Source organism: Ceratotherium simum, chromosome 25 (genome assembly GCF_057802395.1).
Source record: "Ceratotherium simum simum isolate JZ-2026a chromosome 25, ASM5780239v1, whole genome shotgun sequence".
NCBI lineage: Eukaryota > Metazoa > Chordata > Mammalia > Perissodactyla > Rhinocerotidae > Ceratotherium > Ceratotherium simum.
Window position 1 is genome coordinate 931068 of NC_141924.1, and position 27141 is coordinate 958208.

General features: G+C 60.9%; 1 protein-coding gene across 1 annotated transcript; it reads right to left on the minus strand.

The window, feature by feature from the left end:
• Positions 1-18159: 18159 nt before the first annotated feature.
• On the minus strand, positions 18160-26998 carry CRELD2 (CRELD disulfide isomerase 2). Its single transcript, XM_087448710.1, has 10 exons — positions 26786-26998; positions 26382-26464; positions 25742-25852; positions 25310-25401; positions 24182-24358; positions 23394-23489; positions 21844-21927; positions 20599-20694; positions 19808-19954; positions 18160-18429 (listed from the first exon to the last, which is right to left on the minus strand). The coding sequence occupies exons 1-10, from the start codon at positions 26909-26911 to the stop codon at positions 18380-18382; spliced, it is 1062 nt and encodes a 353-aa protein (XP_087304836.1). The 5' UTR covers positions 26912-26998; the 3' UTR covers positions 18160-18379.
• Between the last annotated feature and the right edge of the window lie 143 nt (positions 26999-27141).

A 27141-nucleotide genomic window follows, 5' to 3' on the forward strand; every position in this document is an offset into this window, starting at 1 on the left:
ATACGTACAGAAAAGAGCACAGAATGTCATGCAGTTTAAACAACAGTAATGACACGACACCGTTTGCCCGCCCCCAGGTCACCTAGCAGGGCCTGGCAGGACCTCAGCAGCCCAAGAGCCCCTCCTGCAGAGCAGTCCTGTTAGCCACCCCCCAATGGTCCTCACACGCCCTGTCAAGACGGTTCCACGGCAGCCCTTCCCAGAACCACCTCCCCGCACAGATAGAAGTGACATTGGAGGAACTAAAATATAAAGCTTTTTCCTTTTTTCCGTGGTCTCTTTCTCAGCTTGTCGTGGTGTTTTTTATTTATTATTTAATGTCGTTTTAAGTAAAAAAAAAACACTAAATTTTAAAATCACTGTCATGAGTGTTACCATTTATCCTTACACTGTGCACAGTGAGCTTTGAATGCAAATTTCAGAGCGCTGAACTCGCTGCAGACCCTGAGATGATGTGATCCGGATTTCCAGCTCCTGCGGGTGTGAGTACCTTGTTGTGACCACAAAAGTGAACACGGCACCAAACTCACTCAGCTGTTTTTATTTTTCATCGTGGTAAAATATTCATTACATAAAATTTACCATGTTAACCATTTTTAGGTGTACGGTTCAGTGGTGTTGAGTACATTCACACTGTTGTGTGACCATCCCCACCATCATCTCCAGAACTTTTTCATCTCCCCAAACTGAAACTCTGTCCCATTAAACACTAACTCCCCACCCCCCTCCCCCAGCCCCCAGCCCCCAGCCCCCAGAACCCACCATTTACTTTCTGTCTCTATGAATTTGACAACTCTAGGGACCTCATATGAGTGGAATCATCAATATTTGTCTTTTGCGTGTGTGTGTGTGTGTGTGTGTGTGTGTGTGTGAGGAGGATTAGCCCTGAGCTAAAGTCCATTGCCAATCCTGCTCTTTTTTTGCTGAGGAAGATTAGCCCTGGGCTAACATCCATGCCCATCTTCCTCTACTTTATATGGGACGCCACCACAGCATGGCTTGATAAGCAGTACGTCGGTCCTTGCCTGGGATCCGAACCCACGGACCCCGGGCCGCTGAAGCAGAGCACGAGAACTTAACCGCTACACCACCGGGCTGGCCCCAGTACTTGTCTTGTTGTAACTGGCTTATTTCACTTAGTATAATGTCCTCAAGGTTCCACCCATGTTGTAGCGTGTATCAGAACTTCCTTCCGTTTTAAGGCTGAATAATATCCCATTGTGTGGATGGACCACATTTTCTCTATCCCTTCATCAGCTGATGGACATTTGGGTTGCTTCTACCTTTCCTACTGTGAATAATGCTGCTATGAACCTAGGGGTGCTAATATTTGTCTGAGTCCCTGCTTTCAATTTCTTTAAGCATATACCAGGAGTGGAATCTTCGGTGATATGGCAACTCCTTGTTGAGCATTCGGAGGACTTGCCAGACCGCTGTCCGCAGCGGCTGCACCATTTCGCATTCCCATCAGCAGTGCACAAGCGTGCGATTTCTGCACATCCCAGCCACACTTGGTATTTTTCGTTTTTTTGGTAATAGCCATCCTGGTGTGTGTGAGGTGGGATCGCAGGGCGGTCTCATCTGCATTCCCCTCAGGTTTCCTCTGCCTGACACGCCCTCCCTGTGTCTGCCTGACACTTTCCTCCTTACCTAGCCCAGATCCTCGGCCACCACCGACTGCCCCCTTCCTCCTCAGCCCCTCCTGTGGCCACTCCCTCCTGACTCGTGGCAGCTGGACATGGCTAGAGAAACACCCACCCCGCTGCCTGCTGCTTCTGCTCCATCCCCCCCTCCCCAAACCCTGACACCCCTCCCTGTCCTCCTCACCCTCCCCTCCGCCAGCAGTCCCCTCCCTGGACCCCCACCTGCTCGGCGAGCCCCTCACAGCTTCATCCTTCCCCATTGTCAGTTCCCCTGACAGCATCTGACAGACGCATTTGTGGCATCATCTCTCATCCTACAAGCCTCTCTGGGCCCCCTTCCCCAGCCCGGGGACTTTACGGCCATCTCCTTGAGGGTGGTCCATGTCGCTGCCCCTTCCTCTCCTGAATGCCCCGGGCTGGCTGTCACCTCGCCCTGTGGCCTCCTTCCTGGTCCTTCTCCTTCCCGGCCCTTCTCCTTCCCGGCCCTCCTCCCTTCCTGGGGCTCCAGACCCCACCATCTCGGCCCCCACCCTCTCCCTCACCGGCTCCTCTGTGGGATTTCCCTCCTCTTCTAACCAATGAGTGTGGCCCAGGGCTCGGGGCTGAGATGGCTGCTCTCCCCCTCTGTCCTTCTGAGGGTCCTTCCTGGCATTCTCACTGGGTCCCGGGCTTCCAGTGCCACCCTCATCCGGCCAGACACCTGGGCCCAGCACCCGCGTGGCACCCCACTGAGATGCCAGCCAGCGGCTCCAAGCAATACAGGCAAACCCAGCGCCCAGCTTGGCCCTCCCCGTCTCAGGCGCTGCCGGCTCCACTGGCCAGTCACTCAGGCCGATCCTCTGGAATCGACCTTGACTTCTCCTTCTCACACCTCACAGCCAGCTCCACCTTCAACATGGTGTGGCTGATCTTTTGCTCTGTAACAGATTACCTCAAACTTTAGTGACTTAAAACAACACAGGCTTATTATCTGACGGTTTCTGTGCATCTGGAATTCAGGCGCAGCTTAGCCATTTCCCCTCCTTCAAGATGCCGTCTCTTCGGAGGAGTCAGCCCAGGGGGGATCGCTTCCAGGCTCACTCGAGTGGTGTGGTGGATTCAGGTCCTCATGGGGGGGCTTCCCTCAGCTCTGTGCCACGTGGCCTCTCCACAGGGCAGCTTCCATCAGAGCCTAGAAGACAGCCACCAGGTCCACACCAGAGGGGAGGGGCCGACTCAGGGCGTGAAACCAGGAAGTGGGATCCAGAACCTGCCCAGTGCTCACCACCCACTCTTGGTCCTTGTCACAGTCCTGTCCTGCCCGGATGACCGAATCGCCTCTCCCCACTGACCTCCCTGCCTCCACCTCTGGCGGGGCAGCCAGAGGGCCTGAGATGACCTAAGTCTTGTCCTGCCACCGCTCTGCCTGCTCCTGTCCTCTGGATGGCCTTCTTGCTGCTGTTAGCACTGCCTCCAGCTGAGGCCCCTGGCAGCTCCCAGCCTGCGAAGGAGCAACACGGTGGTGGATGGCCCGGCCCACCAACTGAAGAGGTGGCCGGGGCTGGGGGGAGGACGGTGCAGCCCTGTGTCATTACATGCTCAATGATTCCCCGGCCCTTACAGGGGCCACGACCCTTCACCCCAGCACTGTACCCCGGGGAGAGGACACAGGGTCTGTGCTGGCATCGGTACCCGGAGACCTGATGCAGCTTCTCAGCCCTGTTAGAGCTGGGGAATGTGGGGTCAGGAAGGAGTGGCATCCTAGTTATCGTGGGCGGGTCCACAGACCACCGTGGTCATGACTCCGGGCCCCGAATGTTTAACTGTGGTTGACGCACTTGGCCAGTGGGGCCGACCCCGCACTGCAGTCTCAGCCTACGAGGTAAGAGTTATCATGGTGAAGACAGCCAAGCAGAAACTTCAGGAACTTCCCCACCCCAGCCAAGATGGTAGATAAAGGGAGGGCCACACCCCCGGTGGTGATGCGGCAGAGACGTGTGCCACGGACAGCTCTGAATGATGCAGGAGTGGTCCCCCTCAGCCCCATTTAATTCACCGGTGCCTGCAGAACCGCTGGGTCCTGTGAGTGACCGGATGGCCGCAGGCTCGGCCATGGAGAGCTGTGGAAGCGTGGCTGAGCCCCCAGTAGGCCTCAGTACCGGGTATGTGCCGTTGATTTGGTGAGTGCATTCTCTCTGTCCCAGTCAAGAAAGAGGACCAGAAGCGGCACTCACACAGAACAGACCACGTATTCGGTACGGTTCCGTTCCAGGCCGCATGCAGTCTCTGCATCCATACGATAAGGCCCGGGATCTGGAGCCCTCAGAACCTCCTCCTGACCTCACGGGGGGAGAGTCACCACAGGCCCTGGTTTCTGGGGCACGGCCCTGCCACCCATGGTGGGACCTGGTCTTGCTGTGCCCGGGGACCAAGGGGTGGGAGCAGGAGTGGCCCTCGCCATGGAGTGACCACACAGAGAGCCTGTGCTCCCGCCCCCACAGCGAGCCTGTGCTCCCGCCCCCACAGCTCTGGGCTCTGCAGGTCAGCAGTCCTGGTGCCCAAAGAGGCCCAGTTTCACCAGGGGACACAGCAAGGTGCCCGTGAAACACAAACTGAGCCGCCTGAGCACAGCAGGTGAGCAGAGTGGCCATGTCACCAGGAGTGGCCAGCCCCAACAGGCAGGAGGTAGGGCTCCTTTCACCCACACCCCAGCGTGGCTGTGAATGGACATGACCACCAAGGCCAGATCCCTCAGGGACAAAGGCTTGGGTCCGGGAGGAGTCATGGACTCCTCATGAATGAAGAAAACCTTCCCCTCTTGATAGGCCTGTGGGTCCTTCCCCAAAGACCTGGGCATTGGGGCTGAGGGCTGCAGGCAGGGAGGGCTTGAAGAGTCAGGCTGGCCGCAGGCCATGTGCCCCTCCAGCCCCACAGCACCACCCATTGACCAGCTCCCGTGGGCTGCTGCTGCTTCGGGGGCTCTGCTCTGGGTGTGCGGGTTTAGGGGGCAAGACCTGAGGGTGATTTTTAGGGAAAGTGATTTTCAGACAAAGTGTTCAAAGCTCCCAAGGTTGTTCGAAGGGGTTCCCCTGCCCTGCACCCCTCCAGGCATCTGCAGTACTGCAGAGGAGCCGGCCCCCCTTGGTCTACACCTGGGTGGGCAGCAGAAGCCCGCCACTCACACAGGGGCCGCCCCCTCCCTGCCTCACCTCCCCCTGTGACAGCCAGCCCAGACTCGAGTGAGGCCAACTCCAGGTCTGGGGGCTCTGGTGAGTGACGACAGGCCCTCATATCACCCACCCCATGGTCCAGGGCAGAGGAGCCCCCGGCGGGCTGCCCCGCACCCCTCGGAGCCCGGCCTGCGCCCGGATGCCCTGGGCAGGACTCGAGTCAGACGCCCCCCCAGCGTGGGGCCCGCTGCGGCGGGAACAGCTGCGGCTTTGTGTTCTAGGCAGGCGGGAGGCAGGCGGCCTCAGACACCCAGACACCCTGGCGCTGCCTGCGGCTTCAAGAAGTTACATGCACAGCATTTTGGGCCATTTCTCCTTTCCCACATGCAACCTCTGTTTGCTTGGGAGAGTGAGATGGCTGGGAATATCCAGGGTCAGCAGTGAGCAGACCCTGGGCTAGGCGGCAATTCATCCTAGCTGGTTCATTCACATGCGCATTCATTCCCCCACTCAGTCACTCATTCAATCAGTGACTCCCTCACTCATTCATTCATTCACTGGCTCAATCAATCATTCATTCACTCATTCACTGGCTCAATTAATCATTCACTCACTCATCATTCGATAAGCAGTTCTTTTGAGAGCCCACACTGGGCCAGGCCCATAGTCAGGTTGCAGGAAGGGAGGGCGGTTGCTGGACAGACAAGTGGGTTCATTCATTTATTCACCATTAAACAAACCTTTCTGAGAGCCTAGGGGTCTGCAGCACCTGCAGATGGCTGGACGAATGGACGAATGAACAGGTGGATGGATGGATGGATACATGAACAGATGAATAGATGGACGCATGGACAGATGGACACATAGACACACAGATTCCCTGGTTGGGGTTCCAGCTGAGGCATCTGTGAAGCAGTCACTGGAAGTCAGGCCCTAGGTGCCCTCATCTCTGACACATGCAGCCATCCAGCTGGCCAAGGTGGCAGCTCCAGGGGGGCCTCAGCGTCCCCTCACCAAGCAGGCACCATGGAGGATGGCTCTGCTCCCTCCCTTTCCTCGCCTCTTGCAGGTTTCTGAGTCTTCAGGAAGCCACTGTGCCCTCTCCCCTGGAGTGTGAGCCTCCCCTGGGGTAGGAAGGGCCTGCCCGCCACGTGGGCTCTGTGGGCTGAGGAAGGATCTGGAGGAGGGGTGGGGCCCATGCAGGTGTCCCATCCCTCTGAGCCGAACACAGTGGCAGGGTCAGTGTGCACGCTGCCCTGAGCACCTGCTGTATGCCTGGCCCAGTGTGGCTGCTGGGTCCCCTTGGTGAGAGGACAGGAGTCACTCCCCTGCAGGGGGCCCAGCTAGCGGACAGCAGCCTGGCATGGCAGACTGTCGGCATGGCGAGACCTGGATACAGGGACCACGACACTGTACCCAGACCACGGGGAACACGTGCACACTAAGCCCCCGCCCTGAACTGGCCCTCTGACCCAAACCTTGGCGCCGCCCTTCTCTCACACCCCACCCCAGCCTCTCAGCAAATGCCACGTTGAAATACGCCCGGAATCCGACCACTGCTCACCCCTCCACGCCGCTCCACGCCCCCTCATCCCAGGCTGGGAATTTCACAGCAACACCCCCCTTGCACTATGCTTGGCTTGGCAGCAGAGGGGTCCCCTAGCCTCGGTCAGATCAGGCCCCTCTGCGCAGAACACCCTGGGCTCCCACCCCCACGGGGTAGAGGCGGAGTCCTCTGTGCTCCCTGGATCTGCCTCCATTTCCTCTCTGACGTCTCTCCCACCTGCTCCTCCCGCGCTCTGCTCCTGCCGTCCTGGCTCCAGCACGCAGGCTCCTGCCATGGGGTCTGGTACTGGCCGTCCCCCATGCCTGCTCATTGTCCCATATCTATGTGGCCCCTCTCTCACCCCTCCAAGGCTTCCCTGGCACCCAGCACTCCCCAGAGACTGAGGTGGGCAGCAGAGGGAGGGCAGGTGAAGGAGGGGTCTCCTGGGGGGCTCTCAACCCCTGGAGGCCCAGCTGTCTTCTGCGTCCCCTACTCTGTCCCTCAGCCTCGATGCACCAGGGCCAAAGCTGGGCTGAGGGCCACCGGTTGGGCGTGTGGGGGCGCTCTTACCTCCCCCCACTCCTCTGAGCCCCTGCAGTGGCCGTTCCTGATGGTGCAGACCCAGGCGTCTGGGCCTTGGACGTCAATGCTGCCTGGGAGCTTGGGAGGGTGACTCTCCAGGCCTCAGCCCCCCAGCCCAGGGCCTGGAATGAACTGGCTGGGCACCCTTCTTTCATCAGCAAACGGCTGAACAAAAAAAAAGAATAGAAAACCCCAGAACAGCTTCGAGGGGGGTCCAAACACTGGCCCTCCACCGGCGTGATGAAGCTGCAGTATCAGGACGCAGGGGTTCCAGGGGTCAGCTGGCCAGGTCTGGGCAGAGCTCGGCTCGTGGGAGCCCCTGGCCCAGGGCCCTCCCCCTCTGGATAGCATCACATCTTGCCCACACCCAGGGACACAGCCGGGCATTGCAGAGGGGAGGACAGGCGAGCAGAGGCATGGTGGCTCGATTACATGTTGGTGCCAGGCACCAGCCAGGGGACCAGGATCCCAGGGCCCGCCCAGCCTCCTGTGCACCTGACTTACTTTCTCCCCTGACTGCCCCTGGACAGCCCTCCCTAGGCCTGCCTGTGCCCACCCCGCACCCACCCCAAAGCACCGAGGTCATGGCAGAACCAGCGGAACCGACTCTGACCCATGGGGGCCCGACAGGGCACACAGCTGGTGGAGTGGCTCAAAGAAGCAGAGGCCCTGGGCGGCAAGGAGGGGTGACTTCAGGCTGGGTATTGGCTGGGGAATGGTCACCCCACCTCAGCGCTGGCCCAGCTCCCATCTAGCGCCAGGCACCCTGTGGCACTTCACAGCTGCACCGGGCAGGGCGACCCACGCAGGCCAGCTCGGGCCAGAGCCTGAAGCGGGGGTAGACCGGGGGGTCAGCTTGCTGCACCTCCTGTGCCTCCTCCCAGCAGATGCTGGGTGTAGGGGGGGGGCAGCTGCTCGTGCCCTGCACATGGGGACAGGGTGGCTGTGTGCGTGTGACTGCACGTGTGTGTGCTTGTGCACATGTGCTCGTGTGTAAGTGCATGTGTGTGTGTCCATGTGTGCACACTTGCCCACGCCGTGGCAGGTCCAGCTAGTGAGAGCGGGTGAGCCATGGGCTGGATGTTGGCCTGGGTGGCAGCGACACAATGATCACTGACCCCAAGACCCTACCTGGCCCCGTGCAGGGAGGGCAGAGGGCAGAGAGAGCGGGCAGGAGGGGCCTCAGGCTGTTAGCCTCCCCGTTCAGCCCCGCACTCCTTCCCTCCTTCCCCACGCCTGGCACTGCCCTTCTCTGTGCCCTCAGGGGCACCCTGGTTGTTGTGACCTGACAGAGACCCCCCCACTATGTTTCCTGCCCCGTGGCTGGCTCACAGCGCGGGGCTGGCCTCCGTGTGTTTCCGCGTGTGTCTGTTGCTCCCAAATGGCAACGCTCAGAGGGCCTGGCCGGGGCCGCCGTGCTCCCAGCTCTGCTCGAAGCCAGGCACCAGCGGGTGCTTCTCCAGTGTTTGCCCTGTGTGACCGGGGGCACCGCACAGGAGAGAGGAGCCTCCAGGGAGCCCTCCACTGTGGGGGTGAGCATCCATAGCAGCTTTGCCCCAAAGCTGGAAGCCTGGACCTCGTGACCAGAAGGACATACAGACAAATAGATGGACAGACAGGCAGCTGTGGCCAGCAGAAGCTGCTGAGAATCAGCGGAAGCTGGGCGGGCGGCCGGCGGGTGGCCCGACAGGTCCTGGAAATCCTCGCTTCCTGTTTTCCCAACAAAGGGCCTCTGTCCCCCCAGGAAGGCCTGGCCAGTGGCAGCGGACGCGCCTTTTCCGTAAACAGGGTTGTTTTCCTTTTCTCCTCTTGGCACAATAACGGCGGTCTCCAAGCCCCCCATCATGGCCCTGGGGACCACCAGCCACAGGGTCCTCAGAGGAGGCTCTCCTGGGCTGGGGGCCACCCTGCCATCCTGGAATGGGGGTCATGGCTTGGCCACCTTCAGTGAGGCCCCCAAGGCAAGCAAGGGACAGGAATTCAGTGGTGCCTGTCCCATGAGGCAGGTGGGAGGCCCTGGGGTCCACGAGAGCCAGAGAGAGTCAGGGTGGATGGGGGCTGTGCTGAGCTAGTGCCCCTCATAGGTGGGCCTGACCCAGCAGCACCTGGAGCAGAGAGCCAGGGCTGAGCCCACACAGGGACTGGGTCTCCTGGAGGGGGCACAGGGGCTCTCCAGGTGAATCTCCCTCCCCGCTGGCTGGGGTCACTGTGCTGGCTGGGGGAGCTGCCCCTGGATGCTCAGCCAGGTGGACACTATGGTGTCTGCTCCACAGATGAAAAGCTCGAGGGTCAGAAAGGGCCTCTGACATGCCAAAGCCCCTGAGTGGGACCCACAGGAGTAAACCAAGCATGCCTGCATCCCCAGGAAGGGAAGCCCGGCCAGACCTGGTGGAGGAGGAACAGTCAGAACGCCTGCTCTAGGCCCCTTGGCCTTGTGGCCTCGGGGAGTGCCCGACATGGGGATGGAAACAACACCCCCTTGCTGGCCCTGCCATGGGAGGACCTATGATGGGTGCAGGCACAGCCTCGGCTGAGGGCAGCTGGGGTGGTGCATGCACCCCCATGCGCCTGGCCGCGGAGCGGATCAGGAGTGGGCTTGGCGCCCAGGTGTGCACAGCTCTGAGTGGGCCAGTGTGCGGGCGTGTGTGGGTGATTGTGTGCGCCGGCAGCAGGCGCCTGAAGGGCCTGTGTAAGGGGCTGGGGGCGCTATTTATAGCGGCTCCACTGACGAGAGGAGCTATTAATAGGGAGGGCAGAGGGTGAATGGACAATACCCTTCGGGTGGGGTCGGGGGCAGACGCCGTTCTCTGCCCGAGACACCCGGGGCTGGTACCGCAGCCCCCACCCAGGCGGCCAGACAAGGGCCACTGTTATCTGGTGAGCAGCTGAGCCAGGGTCTGCGTTCACCTGGGGCAGCCACCTGGGGGGGTTCCAGGCTCGCGCCCCCACCCCGCTCTCCCAGGGGGCCATTTGTCAGCCACCCTTCACTCTAAGGAGGGTTGTGCTGATGGGGGGCATGAGATTCGAGGGGGCAGGACTAGCAGGTGGCACCCAGAATGGGGGGGGCGCTGAGATCAGCCCCCACACCTGGTTCTCAGATGGCAGCACACGAGAGGGTGGCGGAGGGGCAGGAAAGGGCTTGTGGGGTCCACAGGGGGACCCTGAGCCCTCACACCAACGGCATGCTCTTTGGGGAGCCCTCCCTTTCTAGTCTGCAACGAGAAGTGGGTTTGACACAGGGTCCCGGCTGCCCTTGCAGGCTGCTCCCTGCCTCCGGCAGGACAACCGGGTGTCGGGTCAGTAAACGGGTGTTCAGCCGGGCCTTTGGGACACACCAAGGGATGTGGCTGAGGGAGTGGGCCCGCCTGCCCACAACTGGGCTGGCTGGTGACCCCCTGTTCTGAGGTTCATTTTCTTTAACTCTTTTTGAAACTACAAAGGGATATCCAGCTGGTGGTAACACGATCAGGCCCAACCGCACAGAAGGTGCAGCATGAAGTGGGGGGAATACCCCTCCAGGCCTTCGCTTAGGTCCCCACTCGCCAGCCTCATCACCCAGTCAGAGGTCCTACCCAGCGCCCTCCCCTAGGGTGGGCTGTGTCCAGGGGCCCAGCGTGCCTCCCCGGGGAGGGGAGGGTGAGGAGCAGGACCAGAGGAAGCTGTGGGGGCTCAGGCCCTGCTGAGACCAGCCCTGGCACTGTGGCCCCCCAACTATCCAGCTCGCCCAGAGGCACAGGCCTGAGGTCCTGGAGGACATATGGGACGGAGTGGACATCCCTCCTTGCCTGGCCGCAGAGGGCAGTGAGGCGCGGGCAGGAATGGACATTGAACCCTTGCGCCCGAACCGGCAATGCCGCCCGGTGCATTGCCTGGGCGATGGGCACTCCAGGCCCCCCCAAGGCTGTGAGGAGCCCCGCCAAAGGAACACCTTCAACCAGGGCCGGGGTTGGGGGGGGTATTGGAGGTGGCGAGTCCCCAGTCACACGTCAGGTAGGATTCCTGGGGGCCCCACACTCCTGCGGGTGGAGGCAGGCCTTTCCCGGGCAGAGATTTGGCGCCGCCCCACCCCACCGACAGGGGTCTGCCGTGCTCCCCATCTTGAACCTGCATCTCATTCAACGGCCTGCTTCCGCCGGGCTTGTTTCCTTCGGGAACCTCCTCCTTCCCCTGCCCGCAATGACGTAACGAGGGACGCGAGCATCCCGGCCGCGGCCACCTGTCGCCAAGTGCTTTCCAAGAAGGTGGTGACCAACCGCGCACGCGCCGCGCCTACGTCCCCGAAACCTCGGGTTTTACCATCAGCGTCATCACCGCGCATTATTGTTGCTCCGGGAATGGGGGGTCCCCAATGCCCGGACGCGCGCTCGGGGGCGCCGGGGGGCGGGGCGCGGGACGCGGGCGGGGCGGGGCGGGGCGCGGGCGGTTCCCCCCGCCCCCACCGCGGGCGCGACGAGCGGACGACGGCTCCTTCCGCCGGGAAACCCCGGACGACGCTTCCGACACCGCCCCCTTCCCGGCAGGGCCGCGCCCGGCTTCCCGCCAGCGGGCTGCGCCGCTCCCCGCCCGCCCCCGAAACCTGCCCTGCGGAGGCGGAACAGGCGCGGCGGCCGAAGCTGCGCGCGCTCGGTCCTGGGTGGCCGGGGGCGGGGGCGCGGGGCGCAGGGAGGAGGGGCGGGGAGAAGGGGGCGGGAGACCGGGAGAGGGGAGGCCTGGGGGCTCCGGCGCAAGGTGGGGGGCGGGGAAGGGGCTCCAGGGTTCGCGCCCTCTGCGCCACGGTTGTCACCGAGGGGCCGAGCTTACCGGAGGGACCGCGCCACACCCGGCGCGGTCTCGTAGGGTGCCCCACCACGGCGGGGGACGCGGGCCACGCGCACACGGCCCGAGCAAGGACACTGAGGCTTGGGGGCGATCCCTCCGAGGGCAGGGCTTGGGGGAGGCGGCCGGGTGGCCGCTCTGTGGCCTGTCGGCCTAGGGGGCGCTGCGCTGGACCCGGCTGCGATACCCCTCGGCCTTCAGGGGTGAGTAGAGGACGTGCTCAGACACCCTTTCCCGCTTCTCCGTTCATTCCCGACGCGGCGTCTGAGGGCCTCTCTGCCGAGCTCTGCGGCAGGTGGGGGGCGTACAAAGAGCCTGGCCCTGGACCGCTGTTTGGTGGCTGAGAGGCGGGGGGGTGACCAGGCTGGAGGAGGACAGCCCGTGCTCACTGCCCGGCCCGGCATGGTGATGTCTCCAGAAGGACTTCCATCCACAGAGATTCGGAGGGGTCTCTGAAAAAGTGCGCACACACACTCCACTGAGCCCTTCCAGGACAGGCCGGACTCCTTGCCCCTCACTGCTGTGCAGCCAGCCCGCCTGGCGTCTGGGATGACCGTAGCCGCAATGACGGCTTTGAGGGACCCCTGGACTGGGAGGGGGACACGTGGCCTGACTGGCAGGCTGTTCCTGCAGAGGCTCAAGGCTGGTCCCACCCAATCACAGCTCAAGCCTTTGCCCGCCATTGCTGCCCACAAGAGCAAGGCCTTCTGTGCCACCTGCCCCCATCCTCTGCCCAGACTCCAGTGTCCTCTCCCCACAGCCCCTGACATCCCCCCACCCCAGGCCTGTAAGGCTGGCTGCAGGAGTACTCACAGAATAATGGCACACCAGGCCCGAACCCTAGTCACCCTTCTTACAGCCATCTTGTGAGTGGTGGGCTGGAGCCCCGCCCACCTCCACGCCTGGGCACCCATGGGCTGGTGGTCAGAAATGAACGGGCAGAGCAGAGCCCAGTGCCAGGCCAGCAGTGCAGGAGGGGCCGGAGGCAGACCTGGTGGGGGTCTGAAGGTGGTGGGGGGAGCATGCGTGAGCTGAGCATTGGCTGTGGAGGGGTCCCCGGGAGCCAGCCCTATTCCAGGCCCCGGAAAGGTAGGGACTGAGGAGCCCAGGAAAGGGCAGCCCACAGCAGGGTGAGGGACAGTCTTTGTCGAGGGCTGCTGGTGGGTAGTCCCCGCACTTGCGCTGGGAGCCCTCCCACAGACACTGGCAGGTGGCAGTCAGGGTGAGCACCAGACTGTGGCGGGGCTGTGGGTGGGCACAGTCGGGGGCAGGTGGTGAAGGAAGCCGGGTAGGAGGGGCAGGTGTGGGAGGAGGTGGATGTGAGGCTTGAGAAAAGACCCAGAGTCTAGGCCGATGCTGTGGGGCCAGGGCCAGATTTTGGCTCTGGGGGGCTGGGAAGGAAGGGCCTGTCCCCAGCTGCTGAGACCTCACCCTTGGTCCCGGCAGGGATGGCCTTGGCCAGAGGCCGCTGTGCCACAGCCAGGTCCCTTCCCAATGAATAGTCCTTTGGGGGGGTGGTCAAAGGCCAGGACCTCTCACTGCAACTTGGACATCTCTGAAGGGTCATCTGGCTTCATGTTCCCCAGGGGGCCAGCTGAGGACTGACCGCCCTTCTTAGAACCACGTGAGACAAGCAGACCCAGGGTTGTCCAGGACGGTGAAGGTGGCGATAGAAGGATCTGGCCTGCTCTGCCCCTGGGCAGTCCCGTTGTCACAGTTCTCACTGTGCTGATTTGAGAGTGAGCCACACGAGCTGGGCAGGGTCCGACGGTCAAGGGTATGGGATGATGATGTTGTAGGGGGCTGCTTCCTTCCCCCGTCCCTTTGGGGAAGGTAACAGGTGGGGAGAGAGACCAGCAGGACTTAGTGATCAGAGCTCTTAGCTCCCAAGAGCGTCAGATCCCCAGTCCGGCGGCTGCCATGTCCCAGCCAGGGTGCGGCTGGAGGGAATGGGTACCCGGGATGACCGCCAAACCCTGCGTCCTTGGGCCCACACAGGTGGCCCACACCCCCCTGGGAAGCCCTCCTGGAAGACAGCGTGAGCCTGCCCCTCAGGACCTGCCCCCTTCCTTCCTGGGGTTAAGTAGAGATGTGTCCTGGTGAGACATGTGGCCCGGCGCAGGACAGGAGGGACTGCGCCCCTCGAAGAGCCTCAGGACCCAGCAGCGTGTCCTGGGCAATCAGGGGAGCTGGTTGGTTGCAGATCCTTTCAAGAAGTGCAGGACCCGGACCCAGGATGGAGATGCTGGTGAAGAGGGTGAAATGTCAGAAGAGCCGCGGGGGCCCTGGAGGAGAGGCTGGGAGGCTCAGGGCAGCCCACTCCCCGGGAGGCCCAGTGGGTGCACCACATGGCCCAGGCCCTCAGGAACGTGTGGGAAAGGCACCAGCGTCGTCGGGAAGATCCCCGAGGACAGTGGGAGAGGCCGTCACAGGACTGACAGGGATGGGGTGATGCACCTGGCGGTCAGGGGCCAGGTGGATGCGGCTCTCTCGTGAGCAGCAAGGTTGGGGTGAGGCCAAGGGCCTCAGGTGCCCTGGGTTGTGGTTAACAGAACACGGTGTTCCCAGCGCAGGACAGGCGGCCACAGAGGAGAAATTAAGGATGCATGACCAGGAGGCCCCAGTGAAAGGTCGTGACCCCTTCCTTGACCAGGTTCCAGGCCTAAGGCAGGTTTCAGACCCAGAACCCACTGACTGAGGGGGCTGGGTCCCCAGGCAGGGCGTCTGCACCACGACACAGGTCGGCCCCATGACATGAGCCCCGCCAGAGGCCAGCAGCACACTGCATGCGAGGTGGCCAGATGTGCGTGGGCTCCCCCCATGTGGCGCCCACCCCCCTGCACTGTTGCCTGTCCCGCCGCTCACATCTGTGGCCTCCCAGGGGTTCTTGTGACTGGCTGGGGACTCGGAGGAGCCCAGTCGTGCTTCAGGGATGGCCAGTGCAGAGTGTGGGTACAAGCTGGCAGTGGACGGTGTCTGGGAGAGATGGGCGACAGGCAACCCTCCCACGCTGCAGGGCTTCGGGTGGTGGACCTGGCCATCCGTTTGAGTGGAAAGAGAAATGGACCCGTGGCCAAGCAGTCTGGCTGGCTGGTCAGGGGGCTGGGAGAAGAAAAATGGCAACTTCAGGGACAGGGGGTGGCCAGCCCAGTGGCGCAGCAGTTAAGTTTGGCACACTCTGCTTTGGTGGCCCAGGGTTTGCAGGTTCAGATCCTGGGCTCAGACCTACACCACTCATCAAGCCACGCCGTGGCAGCATCCCACGTACAAAATAGAGGAAGATGGACAAAAGATGTTAGCTCAGGGCCACTCTTCCTCAAGCAAAAAGAGGAAGATTGTCAACAGGTGTTAGCTCAGGGCCAATCTTCGTCACCAAATAAAAACAAACAAACCACCCTATCAGGGACAAGGGGGTCTAAGGAGAGGCATGCAGGGGACCGTGGGGCGGATACAGGTGCGAAATTTTAAATCCCGTGTTAACACCCACCAGAAGGTACTCAATATGTGAGAGGTGGATGGAATGACTCAGCCAGGTGACAGCGGCCAGCCTGTCATCAGCCCTGGGCGGCACACAGGTGCACGGACAGTTGGCTGAGATGGCCAAGACGAAGGCCACTTACATGCTCGTCCAGAGAGGAGCCCAGGAGGAGACCGCTGGTGGGGCAGCAACCCATCCTCACAGGAGCAGACCTGTGTTCACAGGACGTCCTGCCCAGAGGACAGAGGTCCAGGCCCCAGCCCACAGTCCAAGGGCTTCAGTCAGCCTCTCTCCGCCATGGCTGATCCTCAGGGCCGGGGCATTCTCTGGGGGCGCATCCTGGGCACTGGAGGGTGTCAGGCAGCATCCCTGGCCTCTACCCACTTGAGCCAGTAGCACCCCCTCACCCACTTGTGACAAATGTCCCCAGACATGGCCCCATGTCCCCAGGTCTGCCTGTGGAGAACCGCTGGCTTACAGAACGTGGGCCCACACGGCACAGGATCCCACATAGTGACGCATCAGACCGAGGGACCCACTTTACAGCAAAGCCAGGGCAGGGTTGTGCTGTGACGATGGGGCATTCACACCACACTTCCAGAAGATTCTAGCCTGACAGCGGCCTGCTGAAGGCCAGGTGGAAGGCCATCCTCTGTGGGATGGCAGCCACCCAGGACCTGCATCAGGCTGCGTCCCCCAAGGACGACACCTGGGTCCAGGAACCCAGGGTGGGGGGCAGCACCAGGAGTCTGAGTCCGGGGCCTGCAGAGCCGAGGTCCCGGCTCCCCCAAGGGACGTGGCAAAGAGTCCCCGGGCCTCCAGGCCCCTTGTGCCAGGGCCCAGAGGGGGAGCAGAAGCTCCACTTGGGGCAAGGGTCCTTGACCCCAACCCGCAGGAGGACGGCATTTGCACCCGGTGGTCCTGAGGAGACAGGAGGGGTCTGAGTGGTAAAGGGTGGGCCGTGGTGGGCACTCTGACTCACTGCCCCTGAGCCCCCTCCCCGACAGCACCCAAGCTGGGTGAGGGAGTACCCACGGCCCCGCACAGGAACTGGGTCACTCTGAGGGTCGTCAGGTTCAGGCTCCCCAAGGGGCCGCTGAGGCCTCGTGCGAGTCATGGTGGCTGGTCCTGGCCCTGCTTCCTTCCTGCCCAGCTGTTCCAGTTCTGATCCCGGGAGTACAATGCTCTGTCAACCCTGGGGGCTGGGGCCCGGCCACAGGGTGTCCTCCTCTGGGACCTTGGCCCTCCCAGCCCAGGCGCATCTTGCCCAGCGCCCACCAGCACGCCGCAGGATTCTGGTGCAGGCTCAGTCCAGGCAGAGGGGCCGCCAGGGGTGGGGGGGTGGGGGGGGTGTGTGGTTCCGCAGCGCCACCTACCGGCAGCACCCGCCGCTGTAGCCCAGGCCCAGTGGCCGCTCCAACAAGGGGGCTGGATTCGAGGGGTGTGGTCCTGGCTGTCCATCTGCTTGGCCGGCCCAGGGCTGGAGGGAAGGCCGCAGGTCCTGGGCAGGGGTCACCACTGGAGGTGAGGGATTTGGCCTAGTTGCCCCCCAACCGGTTAGAGCCAGATCCCCTGCAGGGGCACCAACATTCAAGCCCCCAGTGCCCATGTCCCCACACGTCAGCACGTAGATCCCAGGCCACCGTGGTCCCAGGGACCACGGTGCGCCCCTCACCCCTCGCCTGGCCTAGCGAGGTCTGGTTGGGGTCCAGCCCACTCTTCCTGCCTGATCGGCACCAGTCCAGCCCCTGACCAGGGCAAGGCCGTGGCCCCTCCGCTTTGCCCCAGGTCCCTCGGCTGGGAACATTTGCCCGTTTACAGATGAAAACAATGAGGCTAGGGGAGCTCGACCACTGACCCCAGAACCCAGCCTCAGAGTGAGGAGCCTGGATCCCCTGCTGAGTGCGGAAACACTGTGAGGAGGGGTGCGGGGTCAGCTGAGCAGAGACCCCAGTGGAGGGACGGAGCCAGACGTGCCAGGTGCAGATGTTCCCAGCAGAAGGGGCAACAGTGCACAGGCCTTGAGGTGGGACCAGCCTGGCACATCTGAGGAACCAGGTCAGCCTGACTCTCGCACTGCCCTGGGAGAGGGGCAGTGAAGGGCCTGGGGGGCCTGAGTGGGGGTCCCAGAGTAGAACGAGGTGAGGGCCAGTGGGTCACCCTGGGCCTGTGGCCACAGCTGCTGTCAGCAGAGATGCCCACCTTGTCTCTCCCCAGGCTGTCCAGACCCCGCAGTGCCTGTGGAGGTGCCCACAGCAGAAGGGCAGAGTAGGGGCCCAATAGAGGAGCCCCCAGGCCAGTGGGGGCCACAGGGGAGCCAGCTGCAGGGCTCAGGCCTGGGGTCCAGTTTCCTGGTGTCTAAAACAGCAGGGTTCGCTCTCTCCCCCTTGCCAGGTGGCTGCCAGGCCCCTCAGGACACCTACTGAAGCCACCTGTGCGGGGGAAGGGGTGCTGGCACCCACAGGGTCCAATGGGGGCGAGGCAGCCGCCCAGGTGACCCGCTGTGCACAGGGAGACAGCGCCACCCAGTGGCTCAACCACCACGGCCTCTCAACCCCACAGCCTGCAGTTCTCTTGGAACTTCTTCATTCCTAGATGGGGAACCGGCCCTGAGGCTTACAACTGACTTTTTTCTCCAGCTCAACCCCCAACACGGCTGTCCCCCACCCAAGGTCCCTCACTCCTTGTGGGCCCCTTGACAGCACTCACTCTAGGGGGCCCACGGTCAGTCACGACTTGGAGTGAACTTGCAAGGGAGGTGGGGCTGCCCAGGGGGGTGGGCACGGGAGCCCCACCAGGGATAGCAGGGTCGTCAGTGTCCCCCGAAAAGCCTGGGTCGTGTGCGTCTCCCGGCTCCCTCCCGACAGGTGAAGCTGAATGAGCCAACTCCATTTTACAGCAGCCAAACTTTCCAGTGAGATGGCCCACACGTGTTCTCTGCCTGACTACCTTCAATTGTCAATTTTATTATAAAGAACAGTATCAAAATATACAAATCTGTTTAAGAACAACCGCGAAATGCAGCTTTTTTAAGGGCCAAATGAGCATCAACCGCTTCAAAGAAGGCAGCTTCTCCCTCCCAGGGGACAGCGGGACACGGCCAGGTTTCCAGGCGTCAGTCTCAATAACTTAAGGGGCAGGTCTGGCTTCTGACTCTGGACGCCTGTTATAAATCTTCTCGGGAGGGAAGCTCTGCTGGGCTTTCTTCTGTGACTTCTGTCAGAAAACAGACACAGATCACTGGGTAAATTCCCAGTATGAAAGGCCCTCAGGACGTGGCCACGAAGTTTTCACTGGGACAACAGCAGTGCGTGCTACTAGCCTACCCCCCAGGGCCCTGGGGACGGCACCCAGGCTCCCTGCAGACACTGCGGCCCCACACCCCCCCACTGGGGGCGTCCAGGCAGGAGACGCGGCCAGACAGCGTTTCAGAGCTGCCACACCACACCGAGTTTGGAAGGCAGGAGGTCAGGAGCCGCTGAGGCGCCCCTGGAGTGGGCCCAGATGACACACAAGCCTGAGCGATGACGAGGGGGCGGGCGAGGAGGGGCCACACCAGGAAACGTGGGGGCAAAGGGCAGGCAGAGGCCTGGGAGCAGCCAGGTGACCTGTGGCCTCGCTCTCTGCTGATCGTTTGTCCTTGGTGCTTCACAGTTTACTACATGTCTTGATGTGGATTTGTTTCTTTATCCTGCTCAGGACTCAAGGAGCTTCTGGAATCTTCTTATTCATTCTGGAAGATTCTTAGCCTTTGCCCTTTTGTGCATGGCCTCTTTCACACCCTCCATATTCTTCTAGAACTTCTAAGAGACTATCATGGGAAAAATTATCTCCCAAAAAGACATTGGTGTCCAACCCCCAGGGCCTGTGAATGTGACCCTATTTGGAAATAGGGTCTTTGCAGATGATCAAGTTGAGATGAGGTCATTGGGGTGAGCCCTACTCCAATGACCGGTGTCCTTCTAAGAAGACGGAAATCTGGACACAGACACCAGGGAGAAGGCCACGTGACGACAGAGGCCGAGACTGGAAGGATGCGGCTGCAAGCCAAGGAGCTCTAAGACTGACGGCCACCAGAAGCTGGAAGAGGCAGGGAAGGATTCTCCCCTACAGGTTTCGGAGGAAGCCTGGCCCTGCCGACACCCTGATCTCAGACTTCCAGCCTCCAGACTGTGAGACAACACGGTTCTGTTGTTGGAGCCGCCTGGTCTGCGGCACTGTGTTACGGCCGCCCAGGAAGCTAATGTAGAGACAATCTGTGGACCCACTTGCTGTCCCTCGCCTCCCTCCACATCTGCCTTTCTCTGCAGCAATCTGGGTGGCTGACTTTTACATTTCAGCGACTACTTGTCACCTCCCCACCTTCTCTTTGTGCAGTGGACCCCATCAGGGCTTTGCCCCACAGAGCAGTTTTACCCTCTTCTCTTCCAGGAACCCCAGCTATCACCACCCCAGGCCACTTTTGGTGTGACTTTCTTAACTCGGGAGTTCCCAGACCAAGCAGCAGGCACACGCAAACCCCACAGCAGAGGGAGGGCAGGCCGCATCGAGACTTTTCCCTCTGTGCCATACGCAGGAGAGCCGTACCACTCACCGTCCCCCGCCGTCTGCGTCTGCACACAAGCGTCTTCTGTTTCTTCAAAGCCTTCAGGGCACACGCACACATAACTCCCGGGAGTATTGTAGCAGTTTTCGTTTTTTCTCACACATGCTTTTTCTGAGAGTGAGCACTCGTCTACATCTGAGATAAAAATACTCCACTGTAATAAGTCACCTCACTCAGCAAACACACACATCATGGATCGTGAGAGTCACTCAGTCACAAACCACTCACATACAGACAGCACAAAGACCAGACACGTCACATCAGAGAAAGGAGAGGACAAATTTCACACAAGTCTCCGAGGTCAGGCCCTGGACGGGCAGCGAAGCGGGGAAGACCGTCCAGGAAATGGGAAGGCAGGAAGCCCAGCACACTCGCACAGTGGGGTATTGGTGCACTCGCTGCCTCCCACCAAGCAGGTTCCAGCCAGGCCTCAACCACGGAGGCCCCGACGTCCAGCCCCGGGGCTGTGTCACCCAAGAGCTGACGGGGAAATGTGGGCAGGAGACGGGAGGCCTGGGCACGAGGCTGGACCAGAGCACGAGGCCACAGGTGCCTGCTTGGCCATCACCGGCATCATGCACACCTGGGGGCCAGCTGGGGCAGACCCTCGGCTCCCACATGCCGCTTCTGCATCTCACGAGACCCGCAGGTGCTGGAGAAGCGGGGTCTGCAGGAAGCATTTGAGCCCAGTGCCCTGTCCCCACCAGCTCCTCAGGGGGCCATTCACGTCCTGCTCCCTCCGGAAGGTTCTTAGTGCAGCACAGACACAGCACACTGACCTGTACACTGGCCGTTTTCTTTAGTGTAGCCAGGGATGCACTCTTTACACTGTCCTGGACCCTTCCCTGTGCAGCCCACACAGGTGGAATCACATTCTAGAAACGAGGGGAAAGATGATGATGACAGCAGAGCATCCTCCCGTGAGCACAAGGGGATCTGAAACCTGGGTGTTCCCCACACCAATCACGGGGGGCCGAGAACAGTGTGTTCTTAACACCCACCTCTGTCTCCCCGCAAAGGACGGACGTGCTTAAATTTATGCAACAGACATGTTCCTAGAGTTGCGAGACAGCAACAGAGCGGAAGAAGCACTATTTAAAGCAATCCTTCTATAAACCCGTTTGTGGAAGTGAAAATTGGGTACGGCAGCCTTTCTCAAAACAAAATCCACCTCGAGCTTGGTGACATTGCTTGATTTGCCTGCGAGGAGCTCGGTAAAAATAACAAGGGAGAGGGGCCGGCCCAGTGGCGCAAATGGTTAAGTGCGCGCACTCCGCTGCGGCGGCCCGGGATTCACCGGTTTGGATCCCGGGTGTGCACCGACGCACCGCTTGTGGAGCCATGCTGTGGCGGCATCCCATATAAAGTAGAGGAAGATGGGCATGGATGTTAGCCCAGGGCCAGTCTTCCTCAGCAAAAAGAGGAGGATTGGCAGATGTTAGCTCAGGGCTGATCTTCCTCACACACAAAAAAACGTGAACAGAAGTTCCCTCTCCGTAGAAGTGATAGATTTCGTTATCTTCTTTTCAACTTATTTGAATTTTTTTTTTTTTTTTTTTTGGTGAGGAAGACCAGCCCTGAGCTAACATCCACGCTAATCCTCCTCTTTTTGCTGAGGAAGACCGGCTCTGAGCTAACATCTATTGCCAATCCTCCCCTTTTTTTTTTCCCTAAAGCCCCAGTAGATAGTTGTATGTCATAGTTGCACCTTCTTCTAGTTGCTGTATGTGGGACGCGGCCTCAGCATGGCCAGGGAGGCGGTGCATCGGTGCGCACCCAGGATCCGAACCCGGGCTGCCAGTAGCGGAGCGCGCACACTTAACCACTAAGCCACGGGGCCAGCCCTATTTGAATTTTCTGATTTTTCTGCAGCAAATATCCATTACTTGTGCTGCCACCTTAAATATTTTAAGTAGGCAGAATTTGTAGAAGTCATGCTGACAAACCACAAACAAATGTTCAAAGGGGAGAAGAGGAGCCAAGTGGGACTCCGGAGGTGCCCCAGGGGGCCCGGGCCCAGGCACCTTCGCACAGGAACGAGCCGTTGACGTTCTCGCAGTACTGCTGGTCGCTGCAGGGGGGCATCTCCGCCGCACACTCGTCCACATCTGGAACACAACAGCACAGCCATGAGTGGTGGCCTGGACCTCTGAGATGACAGCTGGCTACCTGACACAACCCGTGGCCAGGGCGGGCCTGCAGAGGACAGTGACCCTCTGTGGAGGACACATTTTGACGGTTGCCCTTCAAGGCATCTTGTGTGCAAGGCTGGGGATGAGGGACGCTTAGTGCCACCAGGGAGGGGCCGCTGCGAGGGACCAACGGCTGACATGTGAGCACCCTGTGCTTCCACATGGCCTCCACAAACCTCAAGTCCAGGTCATGGAGGGCTGCTGCCCGCCCCACTCAAGGTGGGGCCCAGGGCCTGAGGCCCGAGGCTGACGCCCTGATGTGCCTAGGGCCAAGCAGCTGTGAGGAGTGAAACCAAAACCGATGCTGTGGTGGGAGGAGGGCAGCCCGGCCTCCGCCCGCCACCCTCCTGCCTGCCCGCCAGCACCTGGGCCTATGGAAAAGCACCTCAGCGGTACCAGACCCTGCCCGGGCTCCAGTTGGCCCACGGATCCAGGGCTCTGAGCCGCTGCAGGGCTGGGTTTGTAAGCTCACAGAGACTGGAGCTCAAAGGAAACGATGCACCAGAAGCAGGCGGTGGCCACCAGACTGCCGGGCAGGGATGGACGGGGAGAGCTGCAGACACGGTGCCGAGGCCAAGGCCTCAAGTCCACATGGCTGTGTGGAGCCCAGGGCAGGTGTGCCTCCTCTGCAGCCGAGCCAGACCAGGCAGACGGCATGGCTGCCAGGCTCGCCTGTGAGACTGTCCAGGTAGAGGGGAGGTCTGTGCCTCAGTTTCCCCCCGTGACTGCACACCAGCAGGACCTGCTTGCATCTTGCCTGTGCCACTCGTCCCTGTGCCCACCCCACCGGTCGCCTGCTCTCTGCAGTCTCCACCAGCCCCCTTACTGGCCAGAAGCCCCCCTACTCTCCCCATCTGTCTATTTTATGAAATCAGGTCACAAGAGGATACGACTGGGCACATAATCCCAGGTGTCCCTCTCGGGGCCTGAGCCAACGGACCACGCTGGGCCACCTGATGGCAAGGACAGTTGGTGTGGGGGCCACCTTCCCAGCGCAGGGTTTAGGCTGCAGAGGGTGCAAAGGAAACCACACAGGATCCCTCTTGAAATCTGCGTGCCGCACTCAGCAACCAGCCCACAGGCGAAATCACATGGGTCTAAATCTAGGCCTCCGCGCTGTGACCCGTGAAAACATAACCTGGAACACCAGAGTCACCTTCCCTGCGAGTCCAGAATGGGGCAGAGAGCACAGATGTGGACAGGGTGCTGAAGGGAGCCCACCCACTCGGGAAGGGGCCTGAGGATGGCTGGGGGCCATGCAGATCCCCCAGGGGAGTGGAGGGAAGAGGGGGAAGGAGGGGAGGGAGGGGGAGGAGAATGAGGATGGGGGGAGGTTGGGGAGGAGGAAACGCTGGGATCGGGGGGCAGACCCGCCACCTTACCCACACAGGTGCCATCCTCGCGCACCCAGCCCACTTCGCACTGGTTGCAGTCTTTGTTGGTAGGGCCAGTGCACATCTTACACGACTCGTCACAGGCTGGAAGGCAGGGGCGACATCCATCAAAATGTGTGCATCCCATTCTCAGTAATGAAAGTGACACGGAGGTCATTTCAGAAATTAGGGATTTACATTCAGCAGGTGAAAATAAAAACAAAGCAAAGAAGCAAAAAATCCCAGCAAAACAAGATTCGCTCAACAACAGAAAAATCCATTCGTGTGCTTCATCGTATTCCCAGACTTAAGAAACACAATACATGGCTTTCCATGCCCATTCATGATGAAATTCTTAGCAAAGAGGACTCCGAGGGGGTTTTTATAACCCAGCAAAGGCAGCTCCCAAACACCGAGCCCGCACCCCAAGGGAGCCCCACACCGAACGCGCCCACGGACACCGGCGGGGCACTTGAGGGCCGGCGATTGTGCCAGGAGAGCCACAGCGGGGGGCAGCCTTGTGCCAGGACACTCCAGGAAGGTGTGAGGAAAAAAGTGACTCGCTCTGCCTTTCTGGGGGTTATTTAGGGACAGGAGCGAGACCATCCATGGTCCTGTTGTTTCCCTTTACACGTTTTACAAGGGCCAGCATTCCTGGGCCTCCTAAGCCCCCAGAACGTCTGGGGTGAGAAGTCGGCAGGTCCCCTGCTGCATCTGTGCAGGCAGCTCCAGGAAAGGCTGCCTCTGTACGCCTCATGGACTGAGGACGCGGCCCTGGATGCTGGTGTCCTTAGTACCTGTGCAGATGCTGTGCGTCTCATTCCTCAGTGAGCTGAAGTAACCGTCCATGCAGTCGTAGCACAGAGCTCCCTGGTACCCTATGTGGCACTGGCAGGACCCGTCTCCTTGTCGGCTGCCATCTCCCTTGCAGTGGCCATTCCCGCTGCAGGGCCTTTCGGACCCACCCTGGCACGCTGTGGGGGACACAGATGTGCTGCTCAGAGTGGACCCCAGGAGGCAGCCGGGGCACATTTTCAGACAGAGAAAATGTCACTTCACTCACTAGCACGCTCACAACCAAAACAGCTTCTGGATTTCTCACTAAAACCCCAGCTGTCCTTTACCCCTACTGCAAGTAGGGCTCTATCTGAGAAACACGCGAGCCTGCAAGGGTGTCAGGAGCAACTGACTTGCTGGGGTTTACAGGCCCGGTGGGTCAGCTGCATGGGAGCCTCCCCTGAAACACCAGAGGAGGATGCTCACACACAGGGTGCAAAGGAAAGTGAGAACATCTCCCTGTGGCCGCAAGCCAGCAGGAAAGCCAGAAAGGCAGGCAAGAGGCAGCTGCAGCCAGCAGGGGGGTCTGAATTTGTAAACGGTGCCACTTCATCCAGCGGGTCAGGGTGAATGCCGTTGGTAATGCCTGAACAGCAAACCGTGGCTTCAACTTCAGCGCACACCTTTTCACAGAAGGGCCTGCTTCCCCTATTAAGACTGAATGTGATGTGTCCAGCCTGACAGACGCCCACTGCTCCCCGCCAGCCTTTCAGAGATGGCCTTTGCTACTCTGAGGGCAGATGTGCTGGGGGCCATGGAAGCCGTAAGGCTGCCTCCCTATACTCAGAGGGCAGCACTCGGGAAGATGGGTTAGGAAGAAGCCACAGGTGGGCTGCCGTGGGTCTATAGACCCCTGAATCAGAAGCACCATTGGGATCAGATACTCAGAGCTACACCGCCCAAAGGAGAAGGTCCCTACGGCGTGAAGGCAGTAGTGACACTGCAGCCCTACGGCTCGGAGGAGGCAGTGCCCAGGCCCTGTGGGAGCCTACAGCACCCGGTTCCCTCCTGTGCTCTGCCCACCCAGAACCACGACAAAGATAACGGGAACATGTATCACATTCGAGATTTCCCCTAGAGAAACATACGGAGGCAGTCCGGCCCGTAAGTTCCCGGATAACAGCAAACTTTCAGTGTTTTCACACAAAACCATTCAAATAAGTCCGGATGCTCCTTCTTCCTAGGGATTTAAAAAAATGTTCATTAAATCTCACCAGACAGATTTCTTCAAAACAAAAAGCAGTTTACTATCATATGTGTGCCAGCATATAATAAGGGCTGGGTTAGAGGAGTCCAGGTATGAACCTCTCCTGGCTGACTGCCTCGCTTTGACGGTGGCACTATGCTAATAACAGATGGTGCCACGTGGCTAAGAAGGCAGGCAGGTATGTGGAAACACCTGCGCCATTCTTGTAACTTTTCCAAGTCTGAAGTTATTTCAAAATTATAAGTTAAGACAAAAAATCATTTGTGACGCTTTCAGCGAACGCTCAGGAAGAGCGGCGGGGGCGGGCACTCACAGCCGGAGCCACCAGGCTTCCAGGTGCTCCTCCTGCTCCTCCAGCAGCCTGTTGCACTCGAAGTCGCTGCTCCCACACAGGCTCTCCATGATCTCCAGTAGGCGGACCTCACTGAAACACAAGGCCCATCAGCACCACAAGGCGACAAGGGGCATGTGCCCTGGAGGTCAGCGCCCATGCTATAGGGATGTCCTGGGGCCCCACCTGGTGCCACTTAGTGAAAAAAGACCCTCAACAAACACATCATCTGGGGATGGTGGTAGCTGGTGCTATGCAGAGGATTAAACTCAGCGAGACGAGGGTGGTCAGGTGTGGGGTCCACCAGGGGAAACCCTGAAGCAGGGCAGGAGGAGCTGGAGCTCTGGGCAGAGGGGAAGGGGGTTTATCCCACCCACAGGGGAAGCCAGCAATATTTCAGTGTGCATTTTTAAAAGACCACCGTGTCTTTTGCGTGGAGAGTGGATGTAGGCACAAGTATGGAAGCCAAAAGGTCAGGGGCCAGTGCATTAGTCCCAGGCCACAAAACAGGTGACTGCACCAAAGGGACCCTTCTGTCATCAACGTGGTGACAACATTCACAGGAACACGTCAAGTACTAAAGTCAGGCCGCTGGGCTCTCAGAGCAGGGGCTGGCACCCACCTGAATTCATACTTGGACAGCGTCTTTTCCTCCCAAGCCGTGTTCCCGCCGCCGAAGTTCTTCTTCGCTGTGTCCACCATTCCCTGTGGGAAGACGGTGGGCATGGAGCTCAGAGCTGCTGCCCTCAACCCCATCCATCGCGGGGGTAACTGGTCCACGGTGGGGTGACGCCCTCCATCGCGGGGCGCCCCCGGCCCCCTACCCTGTGTCCCCCGCCCCGTGTCCCCGGCCCTCTGCCCCCTGGACCCCACCGTGCCCCCGGCCCTCCGCCCCCGGGACCCCCGACCCCGTGTCCCCCGACCCCCGGCCCTCCACCCCATGGGCCCCCCGCCCCGTGTTCCCCGCCCCCCCGGCCCTCCGCCCCCTGGACCCCCCGCCCCCCGGTCCTCCGTCCCCCGTCCCACCTGGTTGAACTTGTCCACCAGCTCCCGGCAGCGCTGGCAGGGCGTCGGCTTCTTGGCGGCCTGGACGGGCGGCGGCGGCAGCAGCAGCAGCAGCAGCCCCAGCGCGGCCGGGGCCGGCGGGCGCATGGCGGGCCGAGGCGGGCAGCGCTGCGAGGACGGCCGCTCGAGCACGGGCCGAGGCCCAGCGAGAACCGGCCGAGGATCCGGCCTCCGCGCGCCCACCGGTGCCGCCGCGCCGGCCGTTCCCGGGGCTACTTGTCGGCGTCCGCCGGGGCCCCGCCCCCGCCAGCCCTGGCGTCGCTATTGGTCAGGGGGACCCCCCCCGTCCCCACGGGGCCCAATCCGGGCTCGCCACG

Coding starts and splice junctions, on each gene's coding strand:
- CRELD2 (XM_087448710.1), bottom strand. CDS start 26,911: ATGCGCCCGCCGGCCCCGGCCGCGCTGGGGCTGCTGCTGCTGCTGCTG. Junction 25,853..26,381: donor CTGTCCAAGTATGAATTCAG/GTGGGTGCCAGC, acceptor CTTGTGTTTCAG/TGAGGTCCGCCTACTGGAGA. Junction 18,430..19,807: donor GACGCAGACGGCGGGGGACG/GTGAGTGGTACG, acceptor GTTTTCTGACAG/AAGTCACAGAAGAAAGCCCA.